Source organism: Nycticebus coucang, chromosome 6, assembly GCF_027406575.1.
Source record: "Nycticebus coucang isolate mNycCou1 chromosome 6, mNycCou1.pri, whole genome shotgun sequence".
In the NCBI taxonomy this organism is placed as follows: domain Eukaryota; kingdom Metazoa; phylum Chordata; class Mammalia; order Primates; family Lorisidae; genus Nycticebus; species Nycticebus coucang.
This window is the reverse complement of record NC_069785.1, coordinates 49485315-49509546: the sequence shown is the minus strand read 5'-3', so window position 1 is coordinate 49509546 and position 24232 is coordinate 49485315. Positions and strand designations below refer to the sequence as shown.

The 24232-nt window shown below is 41.3% G+C and overlaps 1 protein-coding gene across 14 annotated transcripts in view; it reads right to left on the bottom strand.

The window, feature by feature from the left end:
* SEMA6D (semaphorin 6D) overlaps positions 1 to 24232 on the bottom strand; it is a 639731-nt gene that overhangs the window by 10928 nt on the left and 604571 nt on the right. For all 14 annotated transcript variants that reach the window (XM_053594672.1, XM_053594677.1, XM_053594673.1 and 11 more), the window contains 8 exons: positions 3428 to 3590; positions 2910 to 3021; positions 2281 to 2341; positions 2111 to 2173; positions 1906 to 2007; positions 1509 to 1599; positions 935 to 1054; positions 127 to 215 (listed from right to left, as the gene is read on the bottom strand). In XM_053594672.1, coding sequence (XP_053450647.1) covers positions 127 to 215; positions 935 to 1054; positions 1509 to 1599; positions 1906 to 2007; positions 2111 to 2173; positions 2281 to 2341; positions 2910 to 3021; positions 3428 to 3536 — 747 coding nt within the window. In that variant the 5' untranslated portion in view covers positions 3537 to 3590. The remainder of the gene's footprint in view (positions 1 to 126; positions 216 to 934; positions 1055 to 1508; positions 1600 to 1905; positions 2008 to 2110; positions 2174 to 2280; positions 2342 to 2909; positions 3022 to 3427; positions 3591 to 24232) is intronic.

Below are 24232 nucleotides of genomic sequence, written 5' to 3'. Positions count from 1 at the left end.
GCACGTGGCCCTGTGTGCCTTGAATGGAGTGCTGGAAGCCAGGCCCAGAGAGCATGCTTAGCTCTCCCAAAGTGGTCTCAGTGTCATGCAGTGCAGGTCCACAACATGAGTCAAACGCATACTTGCCTTGCCTAAATTATTATGCTCTACCGCAATTTCTCGAAAGAAGAAATAGACATAGTTTCCATATTCTATGGCATGAAGAAAGTGTGGCTCTGAAAGAAAAATGGAAAACAAACTGGTTCCTAAAGAGTAATTCCATTAGTACCAGATCCCGACTGCTGGGCGTGACTGACAGATGCAGCAGGTTACATTCAAAGCAGGCAAGGACTCCGATAGGCCACCGGGTTTGAGGACTCCCCCAGTGTGCGTGTGCAAGCTTCAGGGGGCCCGCTGTCTTTAAAGTCAGCTAATGGACTGTAAAAAGGCCTCCAGGGAACTGAACTACAGCAGAGGTCTTCGTTTAAACAGATTTATTCATTAACCTATTTAACTAGGGAAGAAAATCTCTTATACTGAGAATAAAAAAATCTTGATTTCTAGACTCTGAGGAACAAAATAACTCTGTAGCTATGGCCTAATCGATTCTCACTGTTAACTTTCCATGACAGGTACACGAATAGGGAAGTTGTATTCCCTGAACTGAGAGTTAGACAGGTGGGTGCACACAGAGACCAGATCTCTCTCTCTCTCTTTTTGTTCTGTGCACTCAAGATATACATCTTACACAACTTACAGCACTGACTTTTCTGACATGACTGCTAGTCTTCTCATTCCCCATTTACGGTCCTGTTCAAAACCTGAGTAGTGTGTATGTGTTCTAAATAAACAGCATAAATTCATGCACCAAACCTCCCGATGGCTGTAACTGCTATTTCCACCCGGCCCATCCCACCGTCCTGGTGACTCCCATGTCACTGCTCTTCAAAGGTACCTTTTATCCATTTGGAATCGTATTTTATTGTGCGAAGTGCAGATCCATCACCCATGCTTCGATAAATAACGGCATCACTGGCCAAGAAGTCAGCCACCGTGGCAGAATACAGCTTCCCATCTGAAGCCAAAGTTATAATTTCGGTAAAACAACCAGAATTATCCTGGAGTGTGTGAGTTTCTGCAGTGTGCTCAACCCTTTGGTGTGGTTTCACCCGTGTTATTGTTAGTTACACAAGTAAACCAGCACCAGGTGCTTGCGATCAACCTGTGACGGGGTGGCCCACGGCATCACCCAGTCTCACACATAAGGAATCTAAACATCGGAATGTTAAGCAACTTATTCAGGGTCACTGGCTTAGTTAACGACAGGGCCAGGCAACAGAATACTTCTAACATGCCCTGAAGAGGCTTGGTTTTAATTTCCCTCTTCTGGAAATTTGTCAATAGATTTTAGCCTTTGAAACACTTATATCAGGGTGGCTATTCAAGTTATAAGCTTTCTTCTTCCTTTAAATACCTTTTGCACCTTCAATGTCATTAATCATCTGCCTTCATTACACTGAAGATCTTACCAGCAAAGAGAGCCACATTGGTTTGTCTGGAATCAAATGGGCATCTTGCCAGGCCACTAATTTCTTCCCCATCATATTCTAAAGTGTTCAACTACAAAAGAAAAATAAATAGCTGGCGTCATAACGGTTCAAAGTACCCCAAAAAAAAAAAAAAATAAATAAATAAATAAAAAATAAAAATCATGAGAGGAAAAAAAAAAAAAAAAAAAAACAAAGTACCCGTTGGAAGGCAATGCTGCTTTATTGGTTTTGAAATAAAGAAAAATTATCTTTATTCTTTCATAGCATTACAGGTAAAATAAATTACTAGAAAACAGAAAGGGTCCAGCTCTTAACAACATACCAGTGAGGGAAGAAAAGGTGATCCCAGAAAATACATCGTGTCAAATGCACTTACCTTATAGTATCGGCACATGGGATTGAATGCGTTGGTACCACAGACAAAAACCATCTCATCATTTCTTGGAACAAATACTTTGATAAAGTTGTGGCATTCATCCTAAAGAAAGTAATGATTAAATTAAAATCAGACATTCAACTTGCTGACATTATCAAGCCCACACAAAGACTAAATCTTGCAGGCACTTGTCTATCTCACTCACTTTATGTTTGCCTTTCATGGCGCAGTTTTCTCGATCTTGTTGTCTCGATCGCCATGTCAGCTTCTGTATCAATCAAGCACAAACAAACTTTTTACTGGGAAATATTTTTGGAGGAGAGAAGGACATTCTTGGAGGGGATGCAAATACATGGTTTAACTACAGTTGCTCACCTTGCTTGGTATTACTTCTGTTTTGGGGATTTCATTCAAGTTTACTGTATAAACTTGATCCCTGTTGGAAATAAGGCAACAAGTCAGATCATGTGAATACATAAAAATGTTAAGCTGCTTCTTATTTTATTTTTATGGATCTGCCTTTATTGTATTTTGGAGATCATCTGGATTTTCTCTGTCTCAAGCAAAGCCAACAAAGAATACTTTTTCATTAGTAAGATACTTTTATATATCACTGTAGTCAGAGAGGAAAGGAAGCTATTCTCTGCAGGCATGGGTCAAACTGCTCCACGGTATTAGCATAGACATATTTCTAATATTTGCTTGAATAATTCTAAGTTAAAAAAGAAATAAAAAAAAGGTCTTTTTCTTTTCTCCTGCTGCTTTAGGGAGAAGAATGGTGTATGATTTTTTTTTTGATGGCAGTAATAAAATAGCATCGCTGAAGGCTTTAGCACTGTATTTTGTTTCTGGTACACAGCACTGAATCTTCTCAGTGGATATTTCTGGCTACTTGCAATTTTTGATCACAATCACATATTAGTTTTCCATGAAGTAGACACATTAATGCAAGCACCACAAGAGAAAAGAATTTTAATCTAATAAACCAACGAGAGGAAAATTACCTGCCAGCAATATAAAGTGTGTCTCGAATTTTCAACATCAGCTGAAAGTCCAGCCTGTGCTGAGATTCATTGCCTGAAGGGCGTCCTCTAAAAACCGGATATTGCCTTGAATCTGCAAGTAAAAATGGGCTACACCATCAGTCAGGATTATGGAGCTGAAGAATCAATGTACAGCATTGATTAGCTGTATATACTAGTTGTAGAAGGGTTTTAACTAAATTCTTCTCGTATGGTCTTGAATATAAATGAATAAAAAACAACGAATGCCAGCAAATGGTCTTTTTTCTTTTAACTGAAAATATATAACCTTGATGTGGGTTGCTATGAAAAAGCAACCAGTAAAATTGTCCCATGGCCTCTGAACACTAGGAGATGATTACAGATAAAATTAATACGTGAAACATTTTGAAGGCATAAAAATCTCTCTTTCCTTCTTTCTGAAAGTTAATATATGCTTAGCAAATGAAAACACAATAAGCTCCTTCTCAGAAAAGGCCAGTGTTCTTGAGATGACTTACAGTGATAGTCGACGGTATTAAGAGGTTCGTCATCTTCGGGAAAGCTGACTGCCCTCAGCCGGGAGACCATCAGGAGCAGTGTGTAGGCACAGAACAGGGAGACCCTCATGGTGGGCTGAGAGGAAGTCAGAGCAGCTCCTCCTCAGAAATCCCACCGAGCTACCTAGAAAACAGAAGTAGTTTGCAAAGATCTCTACGCTGTGATAAAAGTGTTTTCTCCTTTTCTCAGATCAATTTTCACCATTTGCTCCGTCCAGAGCCCCCTCCCATTGGGAATGCTGGTGGTGATGGATCAGGTATCTCTGAAAACACAGGCAAAAAGATGGCAGCCTGCTGGGCCCGACTAAAGCATCTGGTGAGCCGACTGACATTTTAGGCACATTTGCAAGAATGATTGTATGTCATCACAGCAGAATCACCAGAACTATGAACAGAAATGCTGGCTGCTGACTTGGCAAGAAGTTGGACAAAGTTGGGAGTAGAATTTTAATTAAACTCCAAGCTGCATCCCTTGCCCCAGTCCTGCAATACATCCAATACAGCTTGTCTCTGCCCCAGCAAAATGCTCAATCTGCCCCCCAAATAGGCAGAGAGTTGATGATCCTGTCACCCTCTCCCCAGCTCTTTGTTTATGGTGTTGTCAAATTCCCAGCATTGCCCAAGCTTTAGCCCTGATTTCTTAAGTCGAGTAGGTCTGTAAGCTTAGTAAGACCAACATGGAAACAGTGACATGAATGACCTTGAATAAGGGGTGAAAAGGCCTTAATTCCTTTATCTGTAAAATAAAATAGCACCATCTCTTTGGGGCGAAAAGGAACCACATACCTGGTACGTAGCAAATTCCAAGGAAAGATAGTCCCCCTTACCTATTTCCTACTGGAGAATCCTCAGTATGGCCAGACTGACTTTACGAGTCAGAAGAGGGCCTCAAGAGAAGATGTTCTAAAATATTAAGGCTGTTTGGTAAATTTTTCCCCATAAATGAAAAAAATAATAAAGGACTACTTTTAGAATGAATTTTGTAAATTATACCTATTAAATAAACCTGCACAATAAAGTAATAAAAGATTCATCAACAATTCTACCATTCTAACCTAACGACCATGCTGATTATGCCACCTGCACCTGTTTTCAACTGTCCTGACAAGATGGCCTCTTTCTGTCTGAGACTTCTTCTGAAGCAATGTCTTCCCATTTTGCTTTTCCACAATGTAATGTCATTCATAAAGACACTAGAAAGTTGAAGTAATATAAAAGTACAAAATGTTGCCCTAAGCACTAGCTTCTGCTGTGGCACCATCCCAAACATCATCCTCTAGATCAGTGGCTCTCAACCTTCCTAATGCTGCGGCCCTTTAACCTGTGGGTCTCGACCCACAGGTTGAGAACCGCTATTCTAGATAGAAAGTCACTGGATCTTTCTGTTGGATATCAGAAAAAAGAATCAGAAAGACCAATCGATGCAAAAGAAATGTAGAAATACTATCTGCATAAAAACAAAAATATAGTTCTCCTCCATGACAGGTAAGTGGCTCACATCAGGTAGGTAGAGGCTCTGTGTCCCAGACAGCTGGGCAGGGAGGAGGTCTCACCAGGAATAGTGTGATCCCAGCATTAAGGCTGAGGATGGAGTCACTGCTGACTCACGAGCAAGTTCCAAGCTGCCGGCTGAGCTATCATTTCCTATAACTCATTCATCTGACACTGCAGAAAGCAGTTTCTCCCCACACCCCGCCTCCCGCCAATCTAATCCTCCAAAAATAAAACCCTACCACTAACTGCTTCCTGTCTCTGCATAAAGCTTTATTTTTTAAAATTACTTTCTGATTTGCCATATAAGTTATAAATGGAAGTATTTAATGTTACACATATATCAAAGTAAAGCTGTATGGAGGAAGGAGGAATCTGTAAATACCTGAGAGAAATATATAAGAAAGGAGATGTATTTGCAAGTAAACCCCTAAGAATATTTAGCTTTCACTTTATTTAAGAATGTATTTCACGATTCTAGAACTTGCGATAGTGAAACTATTTATGTCGAATGAGGGTGAGCCCAGAGGCAGGACAAAATTTCTAGAAAAGAACATGGACCTTGAGGTTAGAAAAACCTGAATCCAAATTTGCTTATGCCATTACTTCCTGGCTCTGGGACCCTGTTTAAGTTGGCTTCATCTCTTTAAGCCTTGTTTTAATCAAGTATAAGGTGGGAATAATTATCTTTACTCCCTTTTAGGTTCTTCTTAGAATTAAATAATGTCATTTGCATAAAGTATCTAACTGATAGTAAATCTTTAGTAAATTGTAGTGAATATTATCATGACTACTATAATTATCTTTTCTTGGGCAAAAAGGCCAGAAAAAAAAACAAGAGGAATGTTTCCTCATTCATCTTGTACAACTATTTGCAGAATTGTTAAGGAATGCTATCATAAACAATGATGGGAGTATCCCTAGAGGGTAGGGTGCAGCTTCATAGATGAAGATGCCTCCAAAGAGAAGGAAAGAACCTTCTCCAATGTAAGCTTACAATAAAGAACATAACTACATGAGGTTCAGTTAGACAGAAAGCACAGATACTTGAGTAATTATTCTGTCACTTTTTGGTACTTTATATGGTGTTCTCCCATATATTCCTGGTGTTAAATCTTACATATAATGAGTAGCTCTTAAAAGGAGTTCAAAGTCACCAAGACAACCCAGCCCTTGAGCAGCAGGATTCCTGAGAGAAGGAAGGTGCAAAGAACTGAGCTCCACACTCAGCACTTATTTCAATTTACCTTATGGGACTTGCTACTCCTTAAGCTCTACAAAAATGAGTGGAGCTATAAAGAGGAGTTAAATTTTTGACAGTCTCAAATTTAGAACACACCAAGAAGTACTAGTAAATAACCAAAGGCTCTCATTTGAACTTCTATAATCTACACCCTAGGAGAAGGGAAAAACACGAAGTGAACCAAACTTTAAAAATTCCAACCTGATCTCCAGGAAGCTTAGTACCAGAGTGAATGGACCGTAATCTCCCACTCTAGCCACTTGCCAGAAAAGATAAAGTGGAACCTCTCCAGAAAAGGACATCATCCAGAGATTGTAGTTTTATTACACGCAATGACCTACACTCAAGCAGCAATTATCAGACATTCCAAGAACTACAACTAAGAGACCGAGCGCACATAAGCCCAATAGAACAACGCCCATAAGTAACCTAGATAAAAAATTCTACAATTGAAAAGCAAAGTAACTAAAATTTCATAGACGTGTTTATCAACATATTTTTCAGAACTGAAGAAAGATAGAACAAAGAGATAGGTTAATGGAAGTTATCAGACAGAAATATGGAAAGCAAAAAGACTGGGGAAAAAAAGACAGGACAGTACAAGACACAGAATCTTGTTAAAAGATCTAACCTTGGAGTCCCTCGGAGTGAAGAGAGAGAGAAATGTGCAGAAGCAATACTCAACAAAGTGATGGCTGCCTTCTTTTTCAAAAGTGACAAAAAATCATAAGCCACACATTCATGAAAATGGGAGAACTTCTAATTACAAAGAAAATCACATGTAGACACATTGTAGTTAAATTGCTTAAAGCAAGGACAAATTTTTAAAACGTTAAAAGCTAAAGATATAATACCTTCAATGAAGCAAGGCTAATATTGACTTGTCACTTATCAATAGAAACGATGGAAGACATTAGACAATGGAATGGCATTTTTAAAGTGCTAAAAGAAAATACATTTCCAGCTGAGAGTTTTATGACTAGTAAAAATATTCTTTAAAAATAAAGGCAAAATAAAGATGTGTAAGACAAATAAAAACTCGGGAGATTATCTGTTAGCAGACCCAAACTAAAAGAAATACAGAAAAGTTATTCGTTAGGGAGAAGAATTTATAGGGAGGTTAATGCAAGTTCTTCTTTATTGTTATAAAATTGTGGTCAAATTTGAAATTAATGAATCCTAGATCAAAAAAATTGCAGAAATGGGGAAGACCTACTTTATTCTTAGCTCAAAGAACCCAGAGAGATACTATGTTGATTTGAAAGCTACTCACCCCCCACACCGGCCCTCTTTGGAGATGCCATTTCTCAAGAGAGATCTGTGCAGACTCTTATACTCCAGCTACCTCAGGATCTAAGAGAAGAGTTGTTTCTTCTAGCTTCCCAATGACTCTTCCAAACCTTGTGCCTCCATGGAAAGTCTTTTCTTGAGGTTCTGCCCTTTCTCTGTTTTACACAATACTTCCCAGTCATTTTCTCTAGCCTTTCAAAGACTTTAATAGCCCCACCCCAGGGTTCCATACTAGGACTTCACCTCAAATATCATAAAGTCAATCACCATGTGCCTTCATCCTCATCTTTTGTCCTTCCAGCTTGGGGGTCTGACCACTTTCACCATGACTTCTCTTTCTACTCATCAGGGCCTTCAACTCGCTAACTGCTCAAATTTCTTCTCATCATTAGCCTTATCTGATGCCAACATACCTCCTCTTATCCATCTAGATAATAATCGTCAATGGTCAGTAATTTCCATAATACTTCTGCTTAAGCTCCTGACTCTCATCCTCCATGTCCTTGTCAGACTGTCTTGCAGAGTCTTGTTTTAGGTAATCTCAGCCATTCACCTTCTGCACCTGCCCTAGATCAGCTTGAGCACTAGTGATAACAAGCACATCCTTGAGCAATTTGGTTGTGATAGAACAGAATTCTTGTTCTTCCACTACAAATAACACTGTAAAACTCCAGAGATCTTATGTTTCTCTAGTAATATTGCCTAGTCTCCAAACAAATAAGCCTAAAATTTTTCCATTTCACTCAAGGCCCTGATCTGCTTTCTCTCCACAGTCTGCTACCCTCCTTTCCCCTGCTTCACAGCTACCTCACATAAAAAATAGAAGCCATATGAAAGAACTTCCTCAATCTTCCCCTTGCCCTTCACCAAATACATCAACTCCTCCTCTTGTGCTTTCAACCCAATCCCTTCACTCTCTTCTAGAAAAGAAAGACATTGATTATCTTTCTTATTCTCTGGTTTATTCTGTAATCTTTAGATGATTAAATATTGTCCGTCAGCATTGAAATATGTCCATGTCTTCCTCACCCCCCAAAAAAAGAAAAATAAGGGAAGCAATTTCCTGTGGCCTCAAAGCCCCCTCTAGCCATCACCTGTCTCTTCCCCTCTTTTCACAGGCATGGAAAAAACTTTTATATTCTCACTGTCCTTATTTCCTTAACTTCTGCTTATTCTTCTGCTTCCTGCATTCCAGTTCCTCTCCTGGTAGACACTAATGACCTCCAGGGACCTACTTGCAATAGAAAATTTCCAGTCCTACTTCATTTGATTGCTTAGTAGCTTCACACAGCTACTAAGTCACACAGTGACTTTCCTTGTTTACTCTTGTATTGCACTCTCCTGATAGTTTGCCCACCTCACTGTCTGCCCCTTGCTTTTACCCCATTAATTTTCTGGCTGCAACAAGAATTATCTTTTCAGGCTTGGTGCCCTTAGCTCAGAGAGTAGGGCGCTGGCCACATACACCGAGGCTGGTGGGTTCAAGCCTGGCCCAGGCCAGCTGAACAATGGCAACTGCAACCAAAAAATAGCCAGGATTTGTGGTGGGTGCCTGTAGTCCCAGCTACTCGGGAGGCTAAGGCAAGAGAATCACTTGAGCACAAGAATTTGAGGTTGCTGTGAGCTGTGATGCCATAGCACTCTACCCAGGGTGACATAGTGAGACTCTGTCTCAAAAAAATAAATAAATAAAACAAAGAATTATCTTTTCAGAATATAAACCTGACCATGGATACTCAATCCTCCACTAACTTTCTATTAGACTTAGGATAAAGCCCAAATATTTTTCATGAGACCTTTACAGATCTTCATGTTCTGAGTCCTGCCTCCCTCCCCAGTCTTACCTGAGCCTCTATCCCCCTTTTCTTGTGGCACTTCCACCTGGCTCTGTTTTGGGCCCTCAGTGTGGTATGCGACCTATCAATCCTTGCTCCTAATTTCTCTCTAGATGGCCCTTCTTGCCTCCCATCTTTGGCCTGGTTAAGCCCTCCTCATTTTTCAGAGCCTAGGGAAGCTTTTTTCAGTCCCATGAGTCAAGTATGTCTCATTATTGTTAATACATGAGACAACTGTGAATGAACCGTGAATGAAGGAATAAATAAAAGAATCAACTGTGTGTCCTAAATTATACAGCACTGCTGAATCTCTCAGGGTAAGACTCTTGTCTCATTTAGATTTATATAATACTATTAGACAAACAACAGATGGTAGCAGACCCAGGGAGGATGGGTATTTGGGGTTCTAGTCCCAAACGGGACTGATGCTTTTACTTGAGAATGCTGTGAAGTAAAGGCAGAAGAGCAGGTGGACCTAGACCTGCAGCAGAAGGGGCACTACTGACTGTGGAGTATATGATACTCAAGGGGTAAGGGAGAATCGTCCATTGTAGTAGATGAGGATGATGCATCTGGAGCCACAGGGATTACAGATCTACTGCCTGCGGCTCATGACAGCCCCACATGACCAAATGATAAAGCAGTGATGGGTTTAGGTAGACTGAAAGAGAACCAAGAGAAGCAAATTAATTGCTACCAATTGGAGCCTAGCAAGACAAAAAGGTTGTAGTTGAAGGGAAATTACAAAAGAAAGGTTTAAGTTTAGGTAGTGTCCACATGCCTAAATTCTAAGCAGTGTGTTTTGTGTAGGGCTATGGATTTTAATCAGTGATCACATCAGTTTAATGGGAGTGGTATGGTAACTAGGCTCTGGCGAAGGAAAAGGTAACATACATTGAACTGCAAAGCCTTCTTTCACCTCCCATTTGTGGTGAGAAGACAAGACTAGGAACCATCAGTAGATATTTACAAACTCCAGAAGACTCAAAAGTCTTCTTCTAGCTGGGGTGGGTCCTCTGGGTTCCTTTGAACAGGGTGGGTAGCTACTTTCATCCAGGCTCACCAAGTGACTCTTGGCTGATGGGGTGTCTTGGAGGAGCATCAGTTCTTCCACTTAAGGAATCTCTATGGCTACCCCACACCATTCCTACCCAGTCCTCTCCTGCACACAGGCTTGGGGACCAGATTCTATGTATAAACAAATAAATGCATCCTCTCTTACTCTGGGCCAGAAAGAAGTTGCTGAAAGGCCCTTGACTCTGAGAGTCTTCCTCCTTCTGGGAAAGTGGGTTCCCAGGTTAGAGGAAGAAGCTTCCAGTACTTTTGGTTAATGACATCTTATAATTAACCACCTAAAAGTTTGCCCCGTAGCATGCTGAGGAAATGACAGCGCAGCTCTCTGACTCACTCTGCACCAGCTGAAGTCCTGCTGGCACATGAGAGTCTGGGAGGATATCCATTCTGAACAGCAGTTTCCCTGACCTGGGCTGCCTCCAAGATCTCCCTCTCCTACCTCCTTTTCCAGCCAGGCTTCTTTGAAGAGAAGTCTGAATCCATAGTCTCTACTTTCTCATTTTTCATTACTTTTTTAGCCCACTTTAGCCTAACTTTTAACCCCTATCTACTCTCCAACTAATTTCCAAATCCAAGGCCATCCTCATTTTAAATCTTCCTTCATCTCCTTGAGGCATTTAATCATGTTGGCTATTTCATCAGATCCTGAAATATCACCTCTGGCTTTCCTAGTTCCCCCTGCTTTCTAGCTATTCTATTTCATCAACCCGCCCACATTTGTGCTAATATACCCACCCCTTGGATGTGTTTCTTCACGGTTCCACTGGGTCTCTGGGAAGTTGCTCACATCGAACCCTTCTTCACCGCTACCAATTCTCTACAACCTAAACCCACACATCTAGCAGAGATCACATTCCTCAGCTCCACATCCAGCCATCTAAATTCACTAGATATTTTTGCCTCAGTGAAATACAGGCAATTTAGACGCAGTAGTCCAACAGTGAACTTAAGATAATCTACCTTTACTTCTCCTGTAAATCCCCCAGAGAGCACAGGCCACAGCTCAGCATGTCTCGATTCTAAGCCAAGCGCTGCTACTTACTGGCCATGTGAACTTGGACATGCTATTAATACTTAACCTCTCAATTTCTCAAGTTTTCCTACCTAAAATGAGAATAATAATAGTGCTAATATTATGACAATATTCAGTAAAATATCCCATGTAAACATGTTATCAAACCCCTTGCACCTGGTAAGAATCCAGTAATTCTAGCTATTGTCATTATTGTCATTGACATTTTTCATATCCTACTCAGTCACTTAAGTGACTTAAGCCTGGGAGCCATCCCAGATTGCTCTCTCTCCATCATCCTCTCTTGGGATGTCGGTACATCCTATTGCTTCCATCTCTTTGCTGATCTAGAATCTACCTTTGGCTAGTTTGTGCTCTCCTAGATTCCTGGTGTGTTCTGCACAGAGCCACCAGAATGATCTTTCCAAAACACAAACAGTATCATGTTACTTCCCTGTCTCAAAGCACTTTAAAGGTTCCCAAAGGCCTATATGTAAAGTCTAAATTCATTTCCAAGATTTACAAGGTCCTTTGCCATCCAATTCTTGCCAGCTTCTCTGTTTCACCTACTGATATTTCTCTACTTTGATCCCAAAGCAGTGTTGTCTGTATACACTATTTCCTCTAAAACACCCTTCCTGGAAACTGTCTACTCCCCAGTCCTAAAATTCCCTGGCCCTCCCACTTCCTGCAGTCCTCCCCACCTTGAACTCCTCTCCCCCAGTCGCACTGCTCTGCCCAGGATGAGTAATCCTGCTATGATACCGTGTCAGTACTTTTTTAAGAGGACGTATAGCTCGTCGCAATGCTGCTCATCTTCACGTTTTTCTCTATCCAGCTGGGCTGCTTGAGGAAGTATCGTCCTCTACTGCCAGGGTGGGGCAGGGGGCTTGGCACCCAGAAGGTCCTCAGTAAGTATTTAATGAAAAGAGAGAGAAATAAATAGATGGAGAAGGTAGCACACTGGCAGGACTCAGCTGGGGCACATGTGCCACAGCTGTCCACCCCCCGCACCGAGTCTTGAATCTATCATCCTTCTCCTACAGCCTTGGCACACAATCCTGCCTCATTAGCCACAGCCATGAGTTTGATTCAGGTGCTGAGAAACCCAGAGGTTCTCTATAAAAGGCAATAGATGCCTCTTGTCACAATTACCCATCATTAACAAACTGCTCTTTGATCCGGGAGAAATACGCAACCCAGGCCAAAGGACTGAGTGATTCCTGTCACCCTTCTCTCCCCCCCTGAAATTCTTCCTTATTTTGCGGCTTTCTCACAACAAAAGGAAGGAAAGCAGAGCTGTTCCTGAGGTTAGGGAGCAGGGCGTACAGGCAGATAAGAGACCTACTTGTCTCCCCACTACTCAACAAATAAATATAAAATAAAAAGTCAGTCTGTCCAATAGCTGGTGTATGGCTGAAATTCTGCAATGGGGGATTCTTTTCTTTGGCTACTGGCCTTTTTTCCCAGTTATAGAGTAAGTAGGGCTACTTAATAGCATAATAATAATAATAACATAAGTTAGAAATCAGTATGGATACATTTACACGATTTTTCTTAGAGCGAGTTTCTGGTAGAAGAAACAAAAAAAGACAGGCGTCAATACACCCCATGATGGGAGAGTAAAGGGCAGGCAGGGACTCCAGGGGCCTGTGGGTTCATGATTAGTGCTGAGCTTCTAAAATCAGCGTCTTCCTAAAAGTTGGGCCAATTCTGTTTATTTTAAGTGTATTTTATGTGCATGATGAAGCTGGCAATTTAAAGAAGTTTTCTGAAAGTTACAGCGCTTCTCATGCAAGGTTTTCAGTTTAAGTCTGGATTTTCTTAAAGTGAAGCATACCAACATCTATCTAAATCGGTAATGCTTCCGGTCACATATTAATAATTCAAAAAGGAACTGAACTTTAAAAGAGTGGGGCAGGAAGGGACAGAAAACAGGATCTGACCTGTCTTTGCCAATTTCTAAACCAACCTGAGCAGGGATCCCAGAATTTGACCTCTGATCAGAACCATTGCTCTGGGGAGCATAATGCTAGTGACAACTTGTCTACAAGTTTTTGCCTGTCTGCCCTAAATTCAAATCCAGTAATTTTTTTTAAAGTGAAATTATATTAGAAACAATCCTCATTTAAAGTGAAAGTAACAAAAAAAAATAATAAAGTGAAAGTAACATAAGAAACTAATGGATAAGCCCCAGGTCTAAGTAGAGAGACTAGACTATCCTGGAAAATGATGAAATAAATCAACTTCTTAAGAGATCATGATAAGGGCTGACTTTGTGAAAACATAAAACATAAGCAAACCTCTACAATTGAAAAAGAAAAAAAAAACCAGATGGTGAAGATTGTTGTGGCAGAAATGAACAATGGAATTTTCTTTAAGGGAGTTTTCCAGGGTAACTAGTGACAGGAGAAATTAAAAGCCTTTTCCTGGGCCATATCCCCGACATGCACAGTCCTGGCCAGGCCTGGCTGCTTCCCTTCAGCCTTCAGGAAAAGGAGCCATTCTAGACAAAGGAAGGGCTCAAGGTTCCAAGGGGTGACCGAGATGCCAAAGGACTCAGCCTGTCTTTGCAACATTGGCCGCTTCTTCCAGATGACCTGCTGTGGCTGCCATATGGCCTGCATGTGACATTCTGTTCTGGATAATAGGGCCTGGGTCTATGCCTGGTTCTGCCCTCTGGGCTGGGATGACAGAAGTAGAGCATGTTGTTCAGATTCTCCTGACTTGTCTGATGCAACCACGATGGAGCTGTCGCTTTGAATATACTCCATGGTGCCTTTTTCAGGATTTCAAAGACTAGGAACAATACCTAAGCAAGCAGGACTACAGATGGGCTGCTGCTGCTATTCCTGTCTGACAAAGGGAGAGAATAAGCAGATAAATTAAGGGCCTTAGGATCCAAGAATGGGGAAGCCAGTGCAGAACCCAGACATCACCACAGAGTCCAGTGATCTATGTCTATCGTCATTGCCAACTACACTAGGGATTCACTCTATTTTAAGGAACTCGTGTCTTCATGCTTGACAGTCTGCAAACTGCCTCACCAGCGCTTCCCAGGTGATGTCATACTTTAAAACAGTTGTTTTAAACAAGGCTTTACAGAAGGGTTAAAACTCTTAACAACCCAAAGAAAGAAAATGGGTCTATTAAAAATTTTATGAGCTGAGAATTTCATGTCCTGTCCTTTGGTTTTCAGTTGCCAAAAAGACAGCCTTTGTATTTGCTCTCTGTCTTGGAAAACACAGTTACCAGTTGCTGGTCTACGGCAAGTTTAGAGCAGGATTACTGATTGTTCAGAAGGATCTAAAGCATTAATATTACAGACGTTCCATAAATCTGTTCTGACTTGTTTTTGAAAATGGACCTCCTGGGTGAAGGGGACACGACACTCCTTGTACTATTATTGCAACTCTCTGTGAGTCTGTCATTGTTTCAAAATAATTATTTTGGTTTTGAAATGTATTCTTTCCTACAGATGGGAATGAGGTTGCTGGTAAGTTAAGTTCAGCTCCATAGTTCTGGCCTGAAAAAATGAAACTGTAACCAAGACAGATTATAAACGACCCAAATAGACTTTATGGCCAGGCAAAGTCCAGGCCGAGGCAGTGCCCCTGTGTCCCCATGCCAGGCTTTGTCTGGGCTCATTCTCTCTATGGCCTTCTGAAACTTCTGCGTGTACAAGGGCAGAATGGGAGTTTCTGTAAATCCATACAAGTTCTTAGAATCTCAGTTGCTTATTTTTACTAAACCGAATCAAGATTAACAGGTGATAAACAAAGCTTGCCCCTTCCTATGGCCAGGGATGGAGGTGGACTCAAGCGTAGGGCAATGCACTATGGGAGTGATGACCATGGCTCTGGAGCCAGCCAGCCTACCTGGCAGGGGTCCCAGTTTGGCTGTGCAGCCAGCCATCTGACCCCAAGCAAGCTAGTGACCTCCCTGGTACCTCCCTCACCTTGCAAATGTGGGATAATAGTAGCAGCTACCTCAGAGCTGCTATAAGGACTGAACAGGTCTATAAATTAGAGTTTACTACCTAGAGATATCTTGGCCCCTGAGAAGCAACATAATAATTTCTGTTAGTGAGGAGAGTACCAGGAAGACTGTTCAAGGTAAAGGCACAACCTTGAAGGAAGGGCGTGTAGTTGGAATGGTAGTGGTAAGGTAATTACACTTCAAACATTATATTACCCTTATCTACATTTATTCTCATGTCCCCTTATGAATCACCTCAGGGAACAGTAATCTTACCCCAGACCTCAGACATACCCGAGAATAAGAGGGATTTAAGAAATGGGTTAAGGATTTTACTCTCGGCCTCTAAGAAACTGAGAGAGCATAAGAAAGCCAATTCACCTCCTCCAGCTTCAGTTTCCTCATCTATGTAATTAGAAGCAGAGCTGCAATGGAGTAACCTCTAAGGTTGCTTCCAAGTTGTGAGACTTTATGATTCTGAGTTTAATGCCTGGGCTGAGAAAGGCTCTGTACTCAAAGTGAGATGATTACCATTCACACTTCTAAATTTTCCAGAAAGCACTGGCGTGGCCTAGGATGCAAAGTGCATGTGCTCCCTGTGAACCCCGAGACAGGAGAACGCTGAGGCTGCGCCTCTATGACACCGAATCACAAGTGCGCTTTGTACTGTGAACTGACTGATGCCTTGACCGGAAGCGAGCCTCCGCTGGCACTTATGAGTGTGCGTTCCGCACGCCAATGGTGTCCCTGATGGGAGGGAAGAAGGTGCATTTCCCCCCATGTGTCCTTGAGGGGAACATGGCCTTTAAGTCCAGCTCTGTTGGGTGCTACAGCTCCTCTCACAGGCCAATAGATCATGCCCAGTTTCTTCTTTAAATGGTTTGATGTGCTGTGGGAAGCTCAGCCCACATACACTCAGGACCTCTGTCTAGTTTTCTTACCCTCTCTATATCCCCAAAGGTCCTTCAGAGCCTTGTGTGGGAGTCAGGGCCCCCGCCCGCAGCCATCAGCCATCAGCTTTTCACTTCTATGGTGCTTTACACTTCTCAACGCGGATACATACATACTCATTATCTATTCTGGTCCTTAAAGTTGCCCTTAAAGACATAGGGCCGAGGTTATGATGTCCACCAAACTTCATGTCAGCTTCATGCGGACAGAAGTCACGTCCTGTCTGTTTTCTTCTTTACCGTTTTAACCCACCACAGGGTCTGGTGCGCAGTACCTACTTGCTAAATGTTTGCTGAATTAGTGAATGAATCTCCACTTTACAGACAAGCAGCTAAAGAACTGTGTGGGGTCAGATTGCTGGTAAGAAGCTCTGGATCATCTGTCTCCAGGTCCAGAGCTCTTTCTATCTGCACCAGAACTAATCTCAGAAAGGCTCAAAGTGGATTTGCATAGATAAAAATAAAAACTAGGCTCCCAGGTGACCGTTAGCAGTGGTCTTACAACTGCGGGGACTAAGAGGGACCAGAGGGCAGCATGTCGATGACAATTCTCTTAAAACTCTCTACTTTGGGCCCGTAGGCTTTGTCTCATTCCGATATTGAACCTGGCTTCACCTCCCTCCCTCCCTCCCTGTGCAGGTGCTGCACCCAGCCCCTGAACGCTCTTCCAATCTTTTCTTCTTTTTGGCTAATTCCTCATGAGAAATCACTTCCCATAGGATTCTCCCTCTTTTCTTTCTTCTGCCACCACCATCTGGGTTCACCTTTATCAGAGCACAGACCACAGGATGTTCTATCGCCCTAGTTTCTCTATCTGTTCCCCACAGCCCCACTCTGAGTTTCTTGAATGTAGGAACTGTATTTATACCCACAAACAAATACTTTTAAAAGTGGCAAGCACCCAGGTTTTTAATAGTTGTTTGTTGAATGAATTGTGCTGGGTGTAACCTTGTATTTTGTTAAGACAAAAAGAAAAAAAAAAAAACTTAGAAAATGTCCAAAGAGCATTTTTCCCACTGATGGCAAATGGCTAATGACAGGTCACCCAGGATCACCAGTAATGAACACAGACACCCACCAACACATTAAATTAGGCATTAAATTATTAAATTAAGCATGAAATGATGCTGCAGTTTGTATGGTAGGCATTCCCTTATAGCTGCAGATATAGCTGCCTTAGTGAGATTTGGGCATTCACTGATTTTGCAATCGCTAGGAAGGACCCATAGGACTTAGAAAAACCCCAGAGATAGTCTCTGGTCCATGTTCTACAATGACCAACACCCTTGACCAGGGGTTCCCAATTCTATTCTAGTCCCAAGTAGTATCCCAGGGAGGGACACAGAAAGAAGAGTGTTGCTTTAGCCATGCAAACAGGCTAAACACTGGGGAAAAACCTGGGAGAAATTTATCTCATTATCATCGAAGGGGCAAAGTGTGACTGACTTTCCTTTTCCACACCTACTCTTACTATCAACTTGCAGCTCTTTGATAAAAAGAAGGGATATAAAACCAGGGCAGGCAGGTGATGTGGGGTTTTTTGTTAAAAAGGATACAGGGACACTGGGATTATAACCAGAGTAAGCAAGGAGCTTTAGCTCAACTAGAAGAAAAGACAGAAGGGACCCCTGGGTTTCTTCCCAGCAGTTGTGTCTATTCCAAGCTGGGTAGGGAGGCAGAGCTGCCTTTTTTATGCTGTGTGTAATTTAAGTCCCAGACAGAGCAACACTCTTAATAGAGGTAACCATTAACACAAATGCAAACACAGGCCTAACCAAAAAGGGGCAACCTGGTTTCAGAGAGCTCTAGTCACAAGTTCACAGGCCCTAAGCTCTACCTCAAGGTCAGTTACACCTTCTCTGCTTCCTGTGTTTCTCTGCATGGAAGCTGCCCAAGGGAGGAGGAGGAAAAGAGGCCCCTGAGAGGGTGGGGGGCCCCTGCGCAGAAAGGCACCACCTGCATGTGGGTCTCTGCAGCTCCCAGCTCCCTCCTCATCTCCTCTAAGATAAGGGAGCATCTCTGCTGACTCCTTCCTTCTCCATGGTTTTTAAAAGGGACAAGTGAGAAAATGGAATAAAAATACTTCGTAAATTGTAAAGGTGCTATGCAAGTGTGAAGAAGCAGTATTATTATCATTGCTTTATTTAGTTGCAGTTTGCATCAGCCCAGTGTACCGGCATTGCTTTTATGCTTTTGCTCAAATAAATATTCGCCTTCCTGCTTCCACGGATGCAGCTCTTCTGCAAGTGACCAGCCTAGCTGGGGCCTCTTGCCCTTTGTTCCCATTGCTCTCTGAATCCACAGTCCGTTAACCAGAAAATTCCTAGACATCTTTAAGACCCAGCGACAGTTTGCAAGCTTCTCCCACCTGCTCCTGGGTCTCCTAACACTACACTCTGATCACTTCTCCTTCAGATTCACGGCAGCAGCGCTGTCCATCTTCCTGTCTTTCTCATTAGACAGGCTCCTAAAAGGCAAGATCTCTGGCTTATTAGCAGAAATAACTTCACCCGCCAATCCATCAGATGTTTCCCATGCCTGGTAACATTCTCATTTTGTTTTTGCAGTGATACACCTGCAGTTAGGTGTAACATGCAGATGCTGGAGACTGGAAGAGCAGAGAGGATCACAAGCCAGGGCTGCATGTTAGCAAGAGCACCAGGCACTGTGCTGAGCACCCCCTAGGAGGACAGTGCTGTTTTACTCAGGAGGAAATAAAGAGGGACTCTGCCTGTGGTCACGAAACTAAACCGCTGGGTATAAGTCAGTTTGACTCCAAAGTTTGGGTTCTTAATCCCTGCACCAAAATAGGAAAACACAAAAGAAAAGGGAAGGAGTGGAGAAAGAGACATTAGTAATTTATTAGGATAAGAGTACCGATATTGGACCTGTACTGCTCACCACATTTTTTTAATAAAAATTAGCTCACAATGGATAGAAGATTTAAATCTAAGACATGAAACTATAAAAACCCTAAAAGAAAGTGTGGTTTAAATTCTTAATCTTATTAGCCTAAAGAAAGAATTTATGAAGACGGCCCCAACGGCCATCACAGCAACAACAAAAACAAATAAATGGGGCCTGATCGAGTTAAAAAGCTTCTGCACAGCTAAGGACACAATCCTGCAAAGCAAGGACCCTTGGGATGGCAGAAGACATTTGCATGCTACAAATCTGACAAGCAATAATCAGAATCTACAAGGAACTCAAGCAAATCAACAAGAAAAGAGCAAACAACCCTATTAAAAACTGGGCAAGAGACATGAATAGAAACTTTCCTCATGAGGACAGACTGATGGCCAACAAATATATGAAAAAATACTCATCATCCTTAAACATCAGAGAAATGCAAGTCAAAAACCACAAGGAGATATCACCTAACCCCAGGGAGACTGGTCTACATCACAAGGTCTCAAAGCAGCACATGCTGGTGTGAGTATAGAGAGTGGGGAACACTCAGCCACTGTCGATGGGAATGCAAACTAGTACAGCCTCTATGGAAAGAAGTATGGAGATTGCCCATGGAACTAAAAGTAGACCTATGATTTGATCCTATAATCCTAGTACTAGTTATCTACCTAATAGGAAAAAAAAAAGACCTTTTTTCCAAGGACATTTGCACATGAGCAGTTTATAGCAGCTCACTTCACAATTGCAAAGATGCGGAAGTGAACCAAGTGCTCTTTAACACATAAATGGATTAATAAACTGTGTTGTATGGACACTATAGAATATTATTCAGTTATTAAAAAGATGGAGATTTGGTATCTTTTACAACAACCTGGACAAATTTGGAGAAAATTCTTTTAAGTGATATATGGCAAGAATGGAAAACAAGTGTGAAATATGGCAAGAAGGGAAAACAAGTATCACTCGGAACTACATGGAATCAAGAAGATTAGAAACTAAACGCTCATATAAGAGAAAAACTCAATTAAAAAAGGGAAGGGGTCGAGCAAGCTCCCACCCAACAGGTACATTGTATGAGTATATGGCACACTTCCCAAGTGAAGGAGTCAACTGCAACTTGGACTTTAACCTTACAAAAAACAAACTATGTAACCTAATCATATGTTACCTGTATATTAACCTGAAACAAACAATAAAAAAACAACAAAAAACAAAAAGGTTAAATAAAATACACAAAACTGTACTTAATGGAAAATAATACATTTTAATAAAATTAAATATTGTTAAAAAAGAATACTATTATGTTTTTAGTTTGCTTTTATTTTAAGACATAAATAGCATAATTCACTGGACATCCTTTTTCCTAGTAACTGTACTGGAAAACTAAATAAATAAAAGTTCCCATGAAAAAATAAAGTAATATGAGAGAAGATTCATGCATGAAGTGGGCCAGGACCTGTCTCCTGAAGTTTTGGAAATTGGGTTCTGCACCCTCCTCTTACCTTTATCTAGGAAGTTAAGGGTCAGCCCTGGTCAGAGGCCTCTTCTCTGCTACCCTTCACCCAAGAGCTAAGCCCTTAAGTTGTTTCCAGGGACTGCAAGTCTGTGGTGTGGCAGGGCCCACTGCCCAAGGGCAGGAAGACACCCTGGGATTCCTTCTGTTCAGGTGCTCTAGCTTAGAAACACACTGAGGACCCAAGGCTCCACGCTCTCCCCTGCCCACAGGTCTTCACAGTTAAACGGAGACGCCCCATTTCAAATGCATGGCCATCCAGGCAGAGTGCATATGAGGCAGAAGTACATCAGAAGGGAAGTCTCTGCCTCTGGTCTACCTTTTTTACTTTGTATGTTCAACAACAAATTAAAGCAGAATGAAGGGTGACGTTCTCCTCCCCATGCCACCCAATTCCACGAATGGCTGAAACAACGAGTGGCAATACAAGAAACCTCCAAAGGTGTCACTGGACATGGTTCATCTTCTCAGTGCACCTGAGCATAAGAGAACATTTTGGCTCTACCACCCATTAGCTGTGTGATCTTAGAAAAACTACTTCACCTCCCACATGTTAAAGGCAGAAAATAACCAGACCTGTCTTAAATGGTTGTTTAAAGGCTAAAGACTTGATATACAGAACTTGAAAAATTATGCAAATGATACGATAATTATTAGCTATTACTATGGTCAGTGTTGCTGATATTATTATTAGTATCATTACTATTATCTCTGCTCTCCATCCTCTGTCCCATGATATTCTAACCTTCTCTGAAGATCAACCTGACAATTTCAGTATCTTCTATGTTCCACACTCTCTCTTGGAATATTTTTTGGAAGACAGGACCAAGAAACTGAAGTTCACATAATTTCTCTTTTCCTGGCACTAGTAATAGAAACACCTAAATCAGCCACTCAGTAATCGGGCAGGTTTGTCATAAATAGGCTGTCAGCACATTAGAAGTTGAGCACTTTGCCAGCATAACTGCTCCAAACATACTCAATGTCATTACTTTTCTTGAGATCCATCACACACTCAGGCCCACCTTTTAAATCTATCTTCGTAAGAAGTCATGACACATCTAATTAAAAGCACTGAGGCCTGGTTTCCTAGGTGGGCTGGGGGGAGGCAAACTACAGCTAGAATACTGTAGCGCAAAATTTACTCTAAGAGACACCAGGCTGAGTTTTTTGTAGTGAAGAAGGTGGATTAAATAAATGGAGAACTGAGTCCTGGTGTACTTTAGAAAGCAAGGGTGTAGGGTAGAGCTCTATCCCCCAGTCCACGCTGTTCCAAGTATCAAGATTCTCAGCTGCTTAAGGGGCTGCAAATACTCTCCTGGCCATTTAAGGCCACGATCTCCAAGTGTTTTTTATACTATTCCCACATAGAAGTGGGTATATATAGTAGAACTTCTGTAAGTGGACCACCCAAGGTCTATAACAAACCAGTCAACATACGGGGATGGTCAACATAAGGAATTAGGCCTACTGTACTGATATATGTATGTGGTACATGTATGTATGAAAATTAGGTCTATGACAATTAGGGCAACTTAAGGAAGCAGTCAATACAAGAAGGTGGTCCACAGAGGGTGCCAAAAATATGTATACACATTATAAGAAAGGAAAAAGCTGTATAACGGTAATACATAAGTCATGTTTAACTTCTGCAATTACACGAGATAAAAGATACAATATCTAAGACAACAAAACATTATCAGTCTATATTGAGTACTACAGTTTTAACACAGTTTTTTCCTTCCTTACAATGTGTATGCATTCTCCCGGCACCCTCTGTGTATCCTCCTTGTGAATCATGGCCATGACTGTGAATAACAGAATGTAGCAGAAGAGATGCTTTGCCAATTTCTGGGCCCCGGACTTAATAAATGGGCAGCTTCCACTTCCAATTTCTTTGGATACTTGTTGCAACTTGACCACCATAGTATAAGGAAGCCCACGCTGCTTGCAGAGAAGCCCCTGTGAGGAGGAAGTGAGGTCATGGCACCCACTGCCCTTCCATGGGAGTGAGCCATGTCAGAAGTGGATCCTTCAGCCCGCAGTTGAGTCAGCCCAGCTGATGTTATGTGGACCAGGGATGAGTTTCTCTGCTAAGCTCTGCCCACGCTGTGTAGCAGATTCATAAGTTAAATAAATGACTGTGGTAGTTTTGTTTGGGGATGGTTTCTTATGAAGCCAGGTAAAGCGATATTCTTATTTTGGGAGAGCATCCTTGCATCCTCTCAGTACTAGGCCTGTCCTGAAATATTGCTTCCTTTGCTCTCTTCTCTTGGTCCAGCTAATGATTAAAATTAGAGATCCAGTTGGATATAGGACAGAGAATTGGGGAGTCTTTGGTCAGAACACAGCTGTTATCCAAATTCCCTAGCAATAGTCTTCAGATTCTCTTTCCACGTATCAAGTACGCAACTTAAAATGTCTTGCCTCACTCTCTTAATAAATCGGGCTACTTGTTATTAATCACAGAAATGCAAAATATACAAAGGAGGTTCAATTTTCCACTAGTGAAATTAGCTTCTATTTTAATTTAAAAGATGGTATATAATGTTAGCAAAGTTGGGATGAACTCAATATATTACCCACAGCAGAGTAAATTAGCATAAATGAGGCTGTTTTAGTAAATAATTTGGCAGCGTGTAGCACACGCACTTCTATCCACACACATACATGTGCTAAGGCTACCAACCTCTGACTCGGCAATTTCACTTCTGATCATTTATCCTCAGCAAATAATATAAAGTAGAAAAAAAATTATTAGAGGGAGAAGCTTTTTTTTTTTTTTAATAATGGTGAAAAAACCAGTAATGGCTTAAATTCAAAAAATGGAGAAATAGTTAAAAGGAAAATATATTACGCTAGCCTCATAAAATGCCAAGCAACCATTAAGATAATAATAATGAAGGACAGTAATTCTCAGCTTAGGATGTAATACTAAGTGGGAAAAGAAAATCACAAGATAAAACTGAATCATCACCAATCACCACTTTATAAAACCAGAGGTTCATGCAGACAGATACTAGTAGGGAATAAGCATTTAAAAAAGTTATTTCAGTTTTTTCTCTCTCTTTAAAAGCAATACATTATAATTATTTTTTAACATTTACAAAAGCAAAGTTGGAGAAATACTCCATTAAAATAAATAAAGTCACCCTGCACCCAGATAAGCTGAGCTCGGTGAAGGCAGTTATTGTCTGTGAAATAAAGCCAGGAACTAACATTTGGCTTATGGGTTATGTTTCTTGAATATGTAACTTATTTTGGGTGATAACTTCCTCAAGAACAAGTTTTCCACCATTGAATATGTCATATTTATACTGTGGGTGTGCCCTAAGAGAAAATGTAGGTAATTCAGAAATTTCAGCTAAATTAGCATATTATAATTTTGGCTTTGCTCTGCTCCCTTTCCTACCTCCTACTTTTTCCTTTCCAAGCTTCCAAAATATAAAGTGCTAAACAAAATGAGCCAC